The sequence below is a fragment of the Aythya fuligula genome, chromosome Z (assembly GCF_009819795.1).
Source record: "Aythya fuligula isolate bAytFul2 chromosome Z, bAytFul2.pri, whole genome shotgun sequence".
Lineage (NCBI taxonomy): Eukaryota > Metazoa > Chordata > Aves > Anseriformes > Anatidae > Aythya > Aythya fuligula.
The window spans coordinates 58,408,477-58,424,378 of record NC_045593.1 but is presented as its reverse complement, the minus strand read 5'-3'; the positions used below and the strand labels follow the sequence as shown (position 1 = coordinate 58,424,378).

At 39.4% G+C, this 15,902-nt stretch overlaps 1 protein-coding gene across 11 annotated transcripts in view; it reads right to left on the bottom strand.

Annotated features, from left to right (window-relative positions):
* The window catches only part of PPIP5K2 (diphosphoinositol pentakisphosphate kinase 2), a 51,484-nt gene that overhangs the window by 34,504 nt on the left and 1,078 nt on the right, over positions 1-15,902 (bottom strand). For all 11 annotated transcript variants that reach the window (XM_032206730.1, XM_032206729.1, XM_032206735.1 and 8 more), the window contains exons 2-7: positions 8,221-8,619; positions 6,771-6,966; positions 5,961-6,051; positions 4,975-5,060; positions 747-901; positions 154-255 (exon numbers count right to left, since the gene is read on the bottom strand). In XM_032206730.1, coding sequence (XP_032062621.1) covers positions 154-255; positions 747-901; positions 4,975-5,060; positions 5,961-6,051; positions 6,771-6,966; positions 8,221-8,364 — 774 coding nt within the window. In that variant the 5' untranslated portion in view covers positions 8,365-8,619. The remainder of the gene's footprint in view (positions 1-153; positions 256-746; positions 902-4,974; positions 5,061-5,960; positions 6,052-6,770; positions 6,967-8,220; positions 8,620-15,902) is intronic.

Genomic DNA, 15,902 nt, shown 5'->3' with positions numbered 1-15,902 from the left:
ATAGAAAAAAATGGCATTCTTTTCTTATGAACTGTATTAACACTTTATTAAAATTAATCCTCAACATGATGATATACTTTCATCTTTAAAACTGACAAAATCTTGAAGCACTTGATTGTTCTATATATAAATCAGAACACGCCGTTGTCATACCTTCACATCAGTGCCATCTGTAGGCATAAATTCCTCATAAATATAGGAGCCTGTTTTTCTCACACTGCTTTCAGGGGAATAAACACTGCTTCGGCTGCCAATCTGAAATGAATATTTTTCTATTAATAAACTCACATGCTACTACTTGAGAAACAGTAAAAAGCCTTAAAATACCATACCTCTATTGATAAAACATTTCCTGTAACAAACAAAGCAAGTAGATTTTGATCATTCCGAATGCACTGACAGTGTATGCTTCTTTTATCCTTACGAATTGGCAATTACTGACAATCTACTGAATGGAGCATTCATTCTTAAAGTTTTCCTGAAATATACTTCTCTGATCTGCCACTACTCTTATGCAGGCAGGTCATAACAAAACAAGTCTATAGGCCAGAAGAGAACTACTCTGCAATTCTGTTGGACATCTACAGCTTAAAAAAGAACAACAAAAGGGGGGGGGGAGGGTCTATATTTTTGCTTTCACGTTCTACATGAATTAAGTTTGTCTTTTATATAGTCATTAAAATACAACTAAGCATAGAGTCACTTAGCAAGATGCAATTTCCGTAGTCTTATCATACTATCCTCACCTTTCGAAAAAGCCTTTGGCTTCCACCCCCAGCAGATGTTGGATAATAAATGTAAACATTGTGGTCCTCAGCACTAACTGGCTTTTCTACAAAAGGCTTTTGGAAAATTTCCCCATTCACTTCCACATGATCTTCTCCTTCAATCAAGTTGCATTCTGAAGAAACAATGCAAACAACAGATGTAATAATATTTTCATGGAACTAAATTATTAGAGATTTGGAGTAATTTTGGAGGTTAAAATAAAAAGACTACTATGAATCTTTGGTTCACTGATTTGTTATTGATGCACGAAGAATTAATCATAATTTGTTGAATGTCTGCTGTATCAAATCTATATTGTGTTACATTAATAATGTGTTCCAGGCTTTCTGCAGATTTCTGCATCGGACAGGAAAATGTCTCCTGCAGAACTTGAATGTGATGTATTTTTTGAAAATGGTTTTAAGACAGGGGGTAGGGCTACGAGTTGGGCTTACTTAGCAAGGTTTTGGTAGCAAGGTGAGGCTGTGGGGGTGACCTCTGCAAGAAGAGCCCAGCAGCTGGCTCACGTTAGATCAGCACCAGCTCCGGTCAGCTCCAAAAGGGACCTGCCACTGGCCAGAGCTGAATCAACAAGTAACACTAGTTGCACCTCTGTGAAAGCTGATTTAAGAAAGGAAAACTGCTGTGAGACAGCAGCTGGGAAAGAGGAGTGAGTAAACATTAGAGAACCAGCCCAGTACACCGCAAGATGAGTGCAGAAGGAGGGCAAGAGGTGCTTCAGGCACAGAGCAGAGGTTCCCCTGTGGCCTGTGCAGGGAGAGGCTGGAGCTGGGTGGAGCAGGCTGTCCCCTGCAGCCCATGGGTCCCACAGGGAGCAGATCTCCACGCTGCAGCCCCCCCATGGGTGGAGGAGCCCCCGGTGGAGCAGGCCCCGGGCCGGAGCTGCAGCCCGTGGAGAGGAGCCCACACAGGAGCAGGGGGTCTGGGGGGAGCTGCCGCCCACCCGTGGGGGACCCGTACTGGAGCAGTTTGCTCCTGGGGGATGGATGGACCCTGTGGTACGGAGCCGTGTGGGAGCAGTGCTTGAAGAGCTGCTGCCTGTGGGCAGCCCCTGCAGGCTTACTTTGGGAAGGACCCCACATGGAGCAGGGGCAGAGAGTGACCATGAGGCAGTGGCGAAGACAAAGCATCAGGGGCTGACTGCAGCCCCCTGTGCCGCCTGGGGTAGGAGGTAGAAGAGGGTGGATGGGAAGAAGATGTTTTTGGTTTGCTTTTAGTTTCTCAGTGCTCTGGTCTGCTTGTGATAGGCAATAAATTATATTAATCTCCATGTCCATAGTTTGTTTTGCCTATGCCTGTATTTGACAAGTGATCTCCCCATACTTAGGTCAAATCATGAGCCTTTTTTACATCATATTTTCTCTGCCTATTCTTACAAGGAGGAGGAGTGAGAAAACAGCATGGTGGATCTTGGCTGCACATCAGCGTGAAAACACAACATGCTGTTTGTCTCTTTCTGCAGTGACCTTCTTTGAAACATCAGAGGTAGGGTAGTTGGACAGTGAACACTGTGTGGTATCAAGTGCAATACTAGTTTTAATAGGCTAAGAACCGTCTCAGTGTCTGACTGAAGCACCTTTCACAGATGACTAAGATCTCTGAAACGAGGGTTTGGGAATCCTTCCACAAGTGGGTGTCTGCATGCAACAGCTTTGACAGCACAAGTCCTTTTCCCCCGTGATTAAGCAGAGATTTTCGTCAAAATTTCTCAATCCCTTAAAAGTTACACCATGGGAACGCCTCAGTTGTCTCTATTGTTAATTTGTTAAGTTTATGTCTTGACCTGTTATTGTAATCTCTACTTTTGCTGGAAGTTTTCCTTTTAGGAGAAAAAGCTACTGAATTTGTTTTCAAGTGCAGAAAAAAAAAAAAAAGAAAAGAAAAAAAAAGAAAAAAAAACACATTGCAATTGATATTCTGAGCAGATTATCTGCAGATCTACCTAGACTACATTCCTTTTATATGGTTGCTTGTACTTTATATGGATTCAAAGGGAATTCCTGACTTAGCATTCTGATCTCCTTCTATGATAAGGTGACCTGCTCGGTAGATGAAGGGAAGGCAAGAGATGTAATCTTTCTAGATTTCGTCCCTCACAGCATCCTTCTGGACAAGTTGTTCACGTGATGCTGGCTGATGAACTGGCTCAGTGGTAGGGCTCAGCAGGTTGTAGTGAATGGAACCTGGCTGATTGCAGGTCACCAGAGGTGTTCTCTGTGGCTCAGTTTTAGGGCCTGTCCTATTTAACATTTTTATCAACGACATAGATGCAGGAGTAGAATGTATCCTCATTAAGTTTGCTGATGACATGAAAATGGGAGATGCTGCTTAGTCCCTGGAGAGACAGGAGGCCTTGCAGAGGGTTCTACATAAACGGGAGCTCTGCATGATTAGCAAAGGCATGAAGTTCAATAAAGGAACAAGCCAGGTTACACACAGGTACAGACTGGGCGATGAGTGGCTGGAGTGCATCTCAGCAGAAAGGCACCTGGGGGTGCTTGAAATGACAGGCTTAACATAGACCAGAAGCATGCTCTGGCAGCCAAGAGAAAAAAAAATGTATTGTGGGGTATAGTACACACAGCATTGCCGGCTGGCTGAAAGAGGTGATGCTCCCACTACATTTAGTGTTGCTGCAGCCTCAGCTTGAATACTGTGCACAGTTCTGGACTTCAAAATATGAAAAGGATGTTAAGATAATATGAAAAGGATGTCAAGATAGGATGTTAAGAGGTGCTTGAGCGGGTCCAGAGAAGGGTGACGAAGCTGGTGAGGGGCCTGGAGAACAAGTCCTACGAGGAGCGACTGAGGGAGCTGGGCTTGTTCAGCCTGGAGAAGAGGAGGCTCAGGGGCGACCTTATCACTCTCTACAGGTACCTCAAGGGAGGCTGTAGTGAGGTGGGGGTTGGTCTGTTCTCCCACGTGCCTGGTGACAGGACGAGGGGGAATGGGCTTAAGTTGCGCCAGGGCAGTTTTAGGTTGGATGTTAGGAAGAACTTCTTTACCGAAAGGGTTGTGAGGCATTGGAACAGGCTGCCCAGGGAAGTGGTGGAGTCACCATCCCTGGAAGTCTTTAAAAGACGTTTAGATGTAGAGCTTAGGGATATGGTTTAGTGGGGACTGCTAGCGTTAGGTCAGAGGTTGGACTCGATGATCTTGAGGTCTCTTCCAACCTAGAAATTCTGTGATTCTGTGATCTTTGAAATCAAACAGAGGAGGGCAACAAATGTGGTAAAAGGGCTGGAAGGCATCTCCAATGAGAAGAGGACAAGGACACTTGGGTTGTCTAGTCTGGAGAAAAGGAGGCCAAGAGGTGACCTCATGTCTCTCTGCAACTTCCTGAGGAAGGGAAGTGGACAGGGAGGTGCCAGTCACTGCTCCCTGGGAACCAAAGACAGGCGCATGGGAACAACACAAAACTGAGCCAGGTGGTTCAGACTGGACATTATGAAAAATATATTTACTGTAAGGGTGGTCAAACACTGAAACAGGCTTTCTAGAGAGGTGGTTGATATCCCTGTCGGTCAGTGTTCAAGAGGCATTCGGACAAAGCTGTCAATAAAATGCTTTAGCAGTTGAAGTTTAGCCTTGAAGTGGTCAGGCAGTTGGACTAGATGATCTATTCTAGTAAGGGAAAGATTCAACAGCCTGAGTTGCTTCTGTCAACATCACTTTTCTGAAAAGTGAAATTACTGCTCATTGTAGTAATGTAAGTTCATGAATGCTGCTCTCCTTGGTGACATATTTGTGTCTCAGTGTGAGTTTGAAGGCCCTCATGTTCTAGTTGGTCTATACAGGCTCTGAGAGGACTGTGAGCCCAGAATTCAGAACCATGCTTCTCAGATGCATACTTGTACAACTTTTGGCAGGGATGGAAGTAATATTCTTCATGGAAGCTCATATGAGGCTACGTTTTGGATTTCTATTCAAAATCAAAACAACATTGCTAAGACATATATGTTTGAGATACTGCTGAACAGTGTTTGCACAGTGGGTTGCACAGTTAACCCACAACAAACTTAACTAAATACCACATGAGAAACCAACCCCTGAGCCAATGAATATTAATTCTGTAGGAAGTGAAACTCAGCTTTCTGCTATGTATCTACTGCTGTCCAGTGGAAACAAAGACATCAATGGTTAATATTTTTGTCATCAGTTGTTTTTTTTTTTTTTTTTTTTTACCTTGTGGGTTGTTTGGATCACGGTTCAGAACTGCATAACGAGGAAGTAAAATGCCTTCAGATTTAAGAATACCATACACTTCCCTCCTAGAAGAACAAAAGTTCCGTAGTAAGACAGCAAATCCTGATACGATTTGTATTTTACAGTACACAAGTAAGAAAGGAGGAAAAATTATATATTTTCCTACAAAAAATACAACATAAGATTACACATATTATTATACATTAACATGCATGTTCTCTACTTATGAATATAATATTTTAAAGCTCACTGACACAGTGGTACCTTTGCAGTGCTTGCATCTGTATCAACAAAAGTGTCATTTGCTATATCAATTCTGTCCTCTCCTCTCTGGTAGGGTAAAAACAATTTGGGCAGAACAATTTTCTTGTTAAATGATTTTAACAGTGAAGAAGGACTGCAAAATTTATACTTGACAGAAACGAAAGGAATCCAAAATAGCAAGTCTGCACACTGTTCAGAGGCTCCAATGCTTATGTATTTTGTTCATTATTGTTAATATTTGCTATACATGATTGCAGCCACACAAAAAAAATCACTTTGAATTACCACATGATCTTTGGATACCAGCAACTCCCAGAAGTTTCCACTGAACAGAAAAAATAACCCTTAAGTAAGCTACATGAATTCTACAGTTATGGAAAGCCATGTGATTGCTATACATACCTCTGCTATACTTATTTTCTAGAGCTTAAGCTGTTTATTTGCTAGCTGTTATAGAAATGTATTACCCAATTACTACTTCGGTACATCTTCAGAGCTATCAATATAAAATCAGTAAAATGAAAAACACACCTAAACACATACCACAGAAAAATATTAAGACATTAATAAAACAAAATTCACTGTCATTTTATTTAGACTACTGTACAATGAATTGGAACTGCTGCTATACAATGCTAACAGATCCTCACTGTCTGGCTGAAAAGTAATTTGCTCTTTAAAAGTAGTTAATCATTACTTACCTGTCTTGTATTTGATACTGCATATTCAAGTCATTGATTATGAATGGATTCCTGAGTTTTGCATAGGCAACTGCTTTGTCCAGTGGAAATCCTAAAATGTTTGTTTAAAGAAAAATAAATTAAAACTGTAAGACACAACATCAGTAAGCAGTTTGGAATGTTCTTTTTCAAACTTTAGATACAAACAGCCATGGCTTAAGTGAGAGGATGTTCCCTCCCTCTCCTACAGACACATAATATCTGCTTAAGACAATCTTAAAACTGTAGCCTGATTTCAGTGTACATTGTCAAACGTAGCAGTCATCTCCTGTTCCATCTCCACACTCTACATTCCCTCCACTTCCTTAGAGCCAGAACTAAGGTTTCTATCATTTCTGCCTGAAAATATGTTTTTTAACTTTAGTCCAGTCACTGAACAGTCCCACAAAACCCCCCTAGACGTTAGAGATACACAAACACATGGCAAGAGATCCAACAGTCCCATTGGGAAAGGAGCATGACTTCACAGTTATTGGACCAAGTAAGCATTAGTTCAACGCTTACCATTTCTACTGGCTCCACAAATATTTGCCAATGGAGTAGTTATTTTAAATACCATGTGAGACAGGACTTTCTCAAGCTATTAAAACAGTATCATTTTAAAAGCTTGTATTTTTAAAGTCAGTTGTATTACATTAAACGAGACAAAGGAGTAGCTTCCTAGGGCAATCCAGTGAAACAAAAAGCAAGGCAGAAAAAAACTTAATAAATACTCAAATTGGAGAAAGTATTTAGATGTCAAAATATTTCTGGTATTATTAAAAGATTTACCTTTAGAATGAAAAGAAATGAGACAGTCACATAAAGGCCAGTTTTCTACTGGCTCATTCAAAATTACATCCTCTTCAAATATTACAACAGTTATGTACTTAAACATGGAGAGGCGTTCAAGAATTTCTTTCATTGGTTTGGATTTAGATTTCTTAGCCATTGAACATATCCCAACTGCAATTTGTCTTTCTGGTGGCTGAAGAGGGGGGGAAAAACAATTATTTTAAATCTTCTCAGAATGTAATAGGTGTTTTAGCAGCATAATATCACAGCAGACATTTTCTGTTAAAATTAGTTTGCTAACTCTAATTCAGTTTCAGTCACGTAAATATCTAGCAGGCACCAAATTGCAGCATGCCACTGCACTTATGAAATTAAACTGTTTAACAGCACTACACTACTTTTTGTGAGTATTGTATCAGGAGCAAATACACAGAAGAAAAATTAAGTCATAAATGTCTGAAATCTTGCTTACAACTTTCTGTGAAATTAATCAGCGATTAATTTTTAAACTGTATAATTTTTCAAAATCTAGTAATCACAAGGCTTCTCACCTTGTTACCTAATATTAGAAGTGAATTACACTAAGAAAAATTAGCCAAACAAAATGTTACTCTAGATTTCTGAATGAAACTGTCTATGCACAAAATACGTTTTCTTGTGTATAGTCTATATTTTCGTTTATGTAATGAGCCTTTACAAATTTTATTTCCCACTAAACAGTCATTTCCTTGCATTTAAATTTCCTAGGCACACTAGCAGTCAGTTAAAATATAACATAATTCCCTAAAGTGGAATGTTGCAGTGTAAAAAGAAAAAATACTACCAAAAAAAAAGGTATGACATGGTAACTCATACACGATAACATTAGGAGTTTGTCAAAAGAAATGGTAATACTATCCAGTACACTCTGCAAGTATATTAAACTAAATTATAATGTAAGATTAATTTAGCATGCACTTTCTATACACCAAGGTAAAGAATAAGAATAAAAACATGTTGGATCTTAATGAAAACAACAGTAAGATGAAAAAAGAAATGTGATTTTCAGTTTGAACAGACTCTTCAAGGGTAACTCTACAGCAGTTGACAACATACACAAAATAAAAACTGTCCATCTATTTTTGCTATGAATTATACAAATAAAAATAACAAAGGCTTAGGCTATCAAGTTCAGTCCCAGAACCAAATCAAGCCTGCAGAGCTTGGCTGCCCTGAAACTCTGTATTAAGGTACAGCACATCCACTTCCAAACCCAAGGTAGACCTATTTTTCAAGTTTGCTGCAATTCTAAACATAACCAATAGATCATTGTCTGGATATGAACAGGTGTTTTTTTAATTTCAGAACACCATTTCAATATAACACTTTCCTGATTCAACATCACTTCAAAATAAAATAATGCTAGAGAACATACAGTATAGTACATGCATGCCCCTACAGTACATACAGAATCATATTCTTCTTCCTCTTCTTCCCCATGGTCATAAAAGTGTTCATAGTCCGTAGATCTGGCTGAATCCAACAATTCTTCTCCATCTTCTCCACCCACGAAGAATCTAGGAGGATCATTCTCTGTTGCGCTAACAGACATGATTACAAGATCTACAGAGAATTATGTAGAGAATGCAGCCACTTTGGCAGCTGAGATATTGGGCATGTTTCCCAGTGAGCTGGGAGCACAGAAGTCCTGTACTTGTTGATACTGCTTGAGCAGTGCTGCCACTGTGATGACGTCCGCCAGACACTGTTTAACTGGTATCACCTGCTCATTACTCGTTTGTGCTGTTGCTCCAAGAGACCCACAATTGGCTACTGCTTCCCTGAGATGACAGAACAGTTTTTTAACCTACAAAAAATATTAAAAAAATCCAAATAAGCATCAACAAGAAACAAAAAAAACAAAACCCACACTAGAGACAGGCACATAAAAATAGAAAATGCATTTGAACATCTATATACCTCTGAGAAAAGCATCAGAAATAAAGCACTACAGAGTACACAGTACTTATATATGTATGTTTAGTGCAAGGATAATACTTTCAAGGTATTTTCAAACGACTGACTCACATTTTAAAACGAGACAATATAACTCAGGAAAGTAAAACCGTCAAACACATTTTTTCTACCTTAAGAACAGTAAAGTACAGCCCATATATTTTATACAACAGATGAAAGAAAAAAGTCTCCAGTATTTCTGCTACTTAGCTCCCATTCCTGTCATCAGCTGATCTTCCTCAACGTTTCCTGATCAAATGTGTAATAGCAAGCAGATGAAAATGCTAATGAAAAATATGAAGCCACCATTAGAACTATTCTTAAACATAATCCTATTCTTCCAAAAACAAAGTGACCCTTCCGTTTGAAAGCAGAACGTATGCGCCAACTTGATGTTATGTGCTTATTTATTTGCAACAAAGTGTTGCTTTATTTTCACATGGAAAAATTAATATTTACAGAGGTATATACTACCACTGCCTTCTATCAAAAGTACCTCAACGCAGTAATGTACCAGTGAAATGAGCACACATTGTGCCCTTTTAACCAGTCATGTGAAAATAAGATCTTGGCCAAGTAAGTTGGCTGCAGAAACAAAGACTTAGCACTCAGCCTTCTGTCATATTAATTAGTAATTGTTCTTGCTGTATGTTGTCCATGGCTTTATACCATTAATTACAATCCATTACAATTATTTAGAAAGTTAATAAGCAGCTAGTTGTTCAGAAGATCATCTGATCAAGTGCTTTAGGTTAAGTTGTCTATTAGTCAGGTCATTACGTAAGTGCCATTCAAAAACAATGCCTCAGCAGAACTCAATTTGACTTTAAATATCCGCCAAAATGACTGTTCTATGAACCAAGTGAAGCAATAGTAAATTTCCAACTGTGATCAGCCATTCAGCTTCCTCAGAAAGAGGGTGGTAAATGGAGCAAAAGTTACCTAGAAAGGATCTGTCATAAGTCAGAGAGCAATAGGTTAAGCATTGGTAAACAATATAGTTGCCTCTATCTCTGAGGCTGAGGTCTGAGCAACAGACACACATGGATCCAGGAGTGACAAAAGGCAATTAAAAACCCCTGTATCAAACATATTTCTTACACATCTGTTCTCCTCCAGTTTCATTAATAAAGTTACTTTCACATATCATATAAAATTGCAGCCATTTGTCCTTCAAGCAACAAGAGCATAATGAAACTTCAAACACCTAATTCACCTTACTCCCAAGAGAGTTAGAAATTAGATTTTATGAGAAATCAATTCTGTTTACAAAAGTGTGAAGAAAGCAAGTTTTACAGGTCCTATTTCTAGAAAGCTTCAGAAAGGTGAAGGTTACTTTGCCAACATATACTGGCAACTAATACAAATTTAGAAATTGTATTAAAGATTAAAAATAATAATAATAATAAAAAAAAGGTAGTGTGAAAAAGAAGTTTAGCAGTTCTCTTGGAACAGCTTCTTCTGCTCCTTTCTCCCTATCCAAAGTCTACAAACATAAAACATACATCTTAAGAACTTTTTAAAACTTAAGGTTTCCTTAAAGAGAAAGAAAATCAACCCCTTGAAGGAGATAAAGAGAAGGTCATCTAAAGGATTTGTGTTTTTTTTAAGCTTTCTTTTCCCTACATATTCATACAGTGCACTCTGTGACAACAGTAGAGGTTGTGGAGTTAAGCAATTGATGACTAGTTACTTCATGAGAACTTCCAGCAGTAGTTGAATCTTTAATTGGACGTGATTACTTCTCAGAGCAAGTTGTTAAGAAACCATACAACTAAAGACTGAAAGAAAAGCACATCTGTGTCTACAAATTACAAAAAAGATAAACTGACATGTTTAACTCCCTCACAAACCTATCTGAAATTTACTGGTTTTCTACCTTCCTAACTTAGAGTCTGGAGAGCGTTCTTGTTGTTGGTGGTAAGTAAACCCATTAAGCGGAGCTTCGCTTGTGAAAAACAGACTTTGGAAAATCACCTACTCTGCTTGAAGTTAATACATCATTTCCTGCAAGGTTAATCATGTTGTTCACCCCTCTGAAGGCAGTCTGGTCTCTATTCCACTACTGTCTTTTAACAAGTAGCTTGCAAAGCACAAGCTTATCTCAACATTAGAGCTATGCGTCATATGTGTCACTCTTGAGCCAGTTTACAGGACTTCCAAGATACTAGTTTCAAGTAGAGAACTCTTTGTCATCACATAGTTTTCAACTGCAAACTCCTCCAGTTGTCATGGAGGAATGTACACTCAGCATTATTGCTGGAAGACTGTTCAGAGTATCCACTTATAAACCTAGAGGAACACAACTGCGAATTTGAAACACACATTCTTATATCATCTTTGGAATAGATGTCTGTCTACTCCAGACCCATGTGATACGCAACTTGGTAAAATACATTAGGAAGGTATATGACACCATGAAACCTGGCAGAGCTCCAGCTGCTGTTTTGGATTCTTCAGGATTAGAGAGACAATGCAGGCAGGCATTTTCCGCATAGCCACTCAAATGCCAGCTCAAAATACAAATTACTTCTCAGCTGAACCAATACAGGATGAAGGATAGGATGCAATTCACTCTCTCCTATGGAGAGAAAATAAGTAGAAGTACTGCAGATGGAGTGAAAGAAATCTTGTGACTGATTTCTGCACTAGCTGTGCAGGTAGATAAGTTACTCGATTGTCATTTCCTAGTATTGCTACTGGGTCCCAGGGTTTCCAGACAATTTGTAAAAATACGACCAAAGACATAGGATCAAGAAAAGATACACTGACACACTTACAAATTACTGCATGGAATCATTGAATTACATATAAATTGGCATTCTAATTGCTGGTGGTTACCAGCTTATCTTCCACATAGCAGATGCTGCAAGCTACTGTCATTAGCATAAATTTGAGTCAGGATATAAATGAATACATTATTTATTTTCAGAATAAATGCTTTCAGAAATAGGAATTAAAGCTCTTTCCCTCCAAGTGTTTTGCTGCAGCAAAACCAAAGGAATCCACTTCTTTCTTGTGGCATGTGAAATAACAAGTGTCCAAGAAAATTGACATGGAAAGAGAAATCTGAGCGTAAGAAGCTGTGACTACAGCAAATAATTTACAGAAGTCTCCCAAAACTTCTACTGTAACCTGAGGTCAAAAAGGCAGTTATCACTACATGGTAACTAGATGACAGCTGGATTAAAACTTGTTTCTCAAGTTGTTTATCAAGGAGAAACAGCAAACTGCAGAGTACAGAGATGCAGAGCTCTCTCCTGAAACACAGTCACAACTCCCTCAGGAGGACTGTTAGCGAGATGCTTCAGCACTGTTGGGAGAAACTCCTACCACTGTTTACTAAGGAGGCCCCAATCTTGATGCCGCGGGCAGCAGGGATGATTCTTTTCAGCTACTATTTTCCTGTATTAATGAGTGTCCTGGTTTTGGCCAGGACTGGGTTAATTTTCATCCTACTAGCTGGTATGGTGCTGTGTTTTGGATTTAGGATGAGAATAATACTGGTAACACATCAATGTTTTAGTTGCTGCTGAGCAGTGCCTGCACAGAGCCAGACTGTTTCCTGCTTCTGGTGCTGCCCTGCCAGCGAGGAGGCTGGGGGCGCACCAGGAGCTGGGAGGGGACAGCCAGGACAGCTGGCCCACACCAACCAGAGGGATGTCCCACGCCATAAGGCATTGTCCAGTAGCAGCAGTGCAAGAGCAGAGATGCTCTGTGCTAGATCCTCTCCTACCTGGTGCATGAGCATACATGTAAGTCTCAGACAGTGAAGACTAGATGATTACATGGATGCCCCAAACAGAGAAGATTGCAATCTAAGCAAGACAAAATGCTAGACTTCCTCTTGGAATACACGCTGACACATTCCTAGAGAGATTAAAGCAAGAGAATTCAGGCAATGATCTCCTCCTGTGCAATGACCTTTCCAGGTAAAATTAATTAGACTATGTTGCCTTTCAACCTCAGCTGTCACACAAGGGTTTTCTTTTACAATTCACAGATTGAAAATCTGTTATTTTTGAAAAACTCGATTAAACTGAGTGTTGTTTCTTAAGAGGACTTTCAACTAAATGTACAACCAGTTCATTCTGCCACTGTTGAAGCTTCTTATTCATGAACACTGCATGAGATATTGTGGGAAAAACAAACAAACAAACAAACAAAAACTAACCACACACACAAAACCAAAAAACACCATACCAAAGAATAAGAAAACAGTAAATTTGCTTATTTTAAATTCTCACCTTAAAATAAATTAATCTTAGGTTTTACCTGGCTAGCTAGGTAGCATTAAAATAGTACACTGCAAAGGAGAAGTAACTCTAAGTTTTACTACTATTAGTATCACTTACTAATAAAAGGTATATAAGAACATTCAAATTAGATAAAGTGATACACAGCCAAATATAACATTAACATACAAATAGGGCTGTATCTGAACCACACATTTTGACAGCCACTAGGCACTCAAAATCTAGAGTTCACTCCAGTAGCACACTATATTCTTTTTCCTGACAGAACAGTTCCACAGCTATATTCCAACACAGGAATTCAAGAACAAAAAGTAATCTGTTAACACTTAGTAAGGACATTTCCACAAAGAGTTTCCTGTCCCCACTGCTACATGTTTCAACAGCTCAGGAATCCAGCCCTGGTATTTCCATATTTACTTAGACCATAAAGATTAGCATTCCAGTAACTGTCAGCAACAAATCAGCTCAGCATAGCAGCAGTGGTGTGAACAGGCATGCACAACGGGCTCAAAGTTTTAACAGCTATGTTATGAATACTTATAAAAACATACTCAACTCCTGTAAAACTGAAGGCAAAGCATTTCACCAGATTTTCTTTTGTGTAGTGACCACTACCAGAAGAACAAACACTGCCTCTACTGCACTCTAATGGAAGTAATGGAAAAAAACAGCGTAAGAAACATTTCTCATCTGTTATCTCACAGGAAAAAAAAAAAAAAAAAAAAAACAAAGAACAAAAAAAAAAAAACAAAGACCACATCATATACTAAGTAGCTATACAACATTTCTAAATCAGGAAACTCTGTAGAAAACTACTTTTGGAAACATAACAAAACTACAAAAGACTTTGCAACATTTGTATGTTCACAGTCAACTGTAAAAGCAGTGTAACTGTTACTCATCTGTTACAGCATTCTATACATGAAACATACAAAGATACACAAAACAAGTCCTTTCCTTGGCCTGCCCCCTATACTGCTCTTTTTAACAATTCAGCTCTTACTGCTGTAGGCATATTCAAACCACTAGGAGACAAATACCAGTTCCTTCCAATTCAAATTAAGCAGTGAAAATATGACTGTTTTAATAGCAATTTTTCAGGTTGTCTCAGAAAGATGTTAGTTATAGCAGCTCTAACAGGAAGATGTCAAAAAAGCTGCTATAACTAACATTTTCCTCACCTGCACAAATAACAGCAAAAACGATTGCCTCACTACCGCTAAAAGATATCTGATCTGTTTTGTAACTCCAATTCTGCAACCCAATTTAAGGTGCAAACAAACCACAAAAGAAGGTTTGTTCGTTGGGTTGTCGGTGGCGTAGGAAGTACATGCAGGAGGGAGCAGAAGAGACACAGAAAGAAGGACAAATTGACAGAGTTTGAAAACTGGGAGCTAACGGCATACTCACATATGCGACTGTCAAGTGTAAGAACACAAGTGCTCCAAAATCAGACAGAGGTGACACTATGAGAATTACACAACAGAGAAGCTGAGGAGTAGTCTTCATTTGTTGCTTTTAGTAAGCCACTCGGCTGTACCCAAAGGCCTACCACAGCTCCCACACTGTCAGATGAAAAGCCATGGCCTATGTTAAAGACAACTGCAAACAGGCCAAATTCCTTCCGTTTACAGGAATGCCACAAATATTTTGTACACTGTTCCAAAACCATTCTCATGTAGTACTTCACGTATTACTCAACCAGAAAAATTAACAGCTCCCTTTCCACAACTGAGAGTGACCAATCTTTCAGTTTCACTTCACTACTCTACTAAAACCTGAAGAAGCATTCTGAACAACCAACAAGAGCCAGTAGTCTTCCTTGACAGTTATTTGCTCCAAATGTTTTCCCTGTCCTGTTAATTATTGCACTGTTACCTGCACTCCATCTTCAGCTCTTAAGTGCACAGGTGCTTTTACTCACGCTTTTTTTTTTTTTTCCCCTGCTTGGTAACCACAAAGACATTTTTCTGATAAACCCCTTGAAACCACTGAGACAGGAGGGAACAGAAACAGCGTTTGCCCTGCTCCACTCAAATGCTCTGACCATTAGGCTGCCATAATCCAACTGCATGATCCCCATTCACCAACAGTTTTCTTTAAAGCTGTGGGTTTCTTCTAACAAGAGAGAGCTCCCTGCTCCAGGTTCCAAGTGGAAAGTACCTACTGTGCCAAAACTTAACAGCATGATGCCTATGCTCCAGACCAACAGGAGTCCACCTTACTGGCATTTTCTACCAGAAACAACTGTGGCTGGTGCTACTTGCAGAGGGGCTTATATTTCTTGAAATAACATAGTTGGACTAGCCAACGAACTACAGTTGCCCAAATCTGCCAGATACATGGATGTTTTTACCCAAGAACCGTACTACCTACATGCTTGTGCCTAATGTGGGGTTTCAACCTGACCCTCCGTATCAACGCAGCATAGCCCTGCCGACTAAAACTTTACAGCTGCTCACAACCATATGAACCAGGGTTCTGTTAAAAAGCCAGCTTACAGACAGCAAAGACATGCGCTTTAGGTTGTTGAGGAATGAGGTTTCTAGTCTTAAAACACAATGGCCATAGTTTTCAGACAGTAACCTGTTGGCTGACTTACCCGTGTTTGATTTCATTCCTAGTGATTCTGCAGTTAAGCAAAATATTTCTAGACATTTTGTGTTAACAAAGTGAAATATCTTTTCAACGCAAATATCTTTCCCTCATCAAATTATTCACTTGCAGAATCGTTTTTTTCCTAACATCTCATTGTTTAAAAGTACTACTCTTCTGCATGTGTATGGAGGTCTGCTGAAACCTACTCAGAGTTTTAAATTGAGGCACCCCGAATACTGCATTTACCACAGCCTTCAACCCCTTAGCAGTCAGAGAGTGG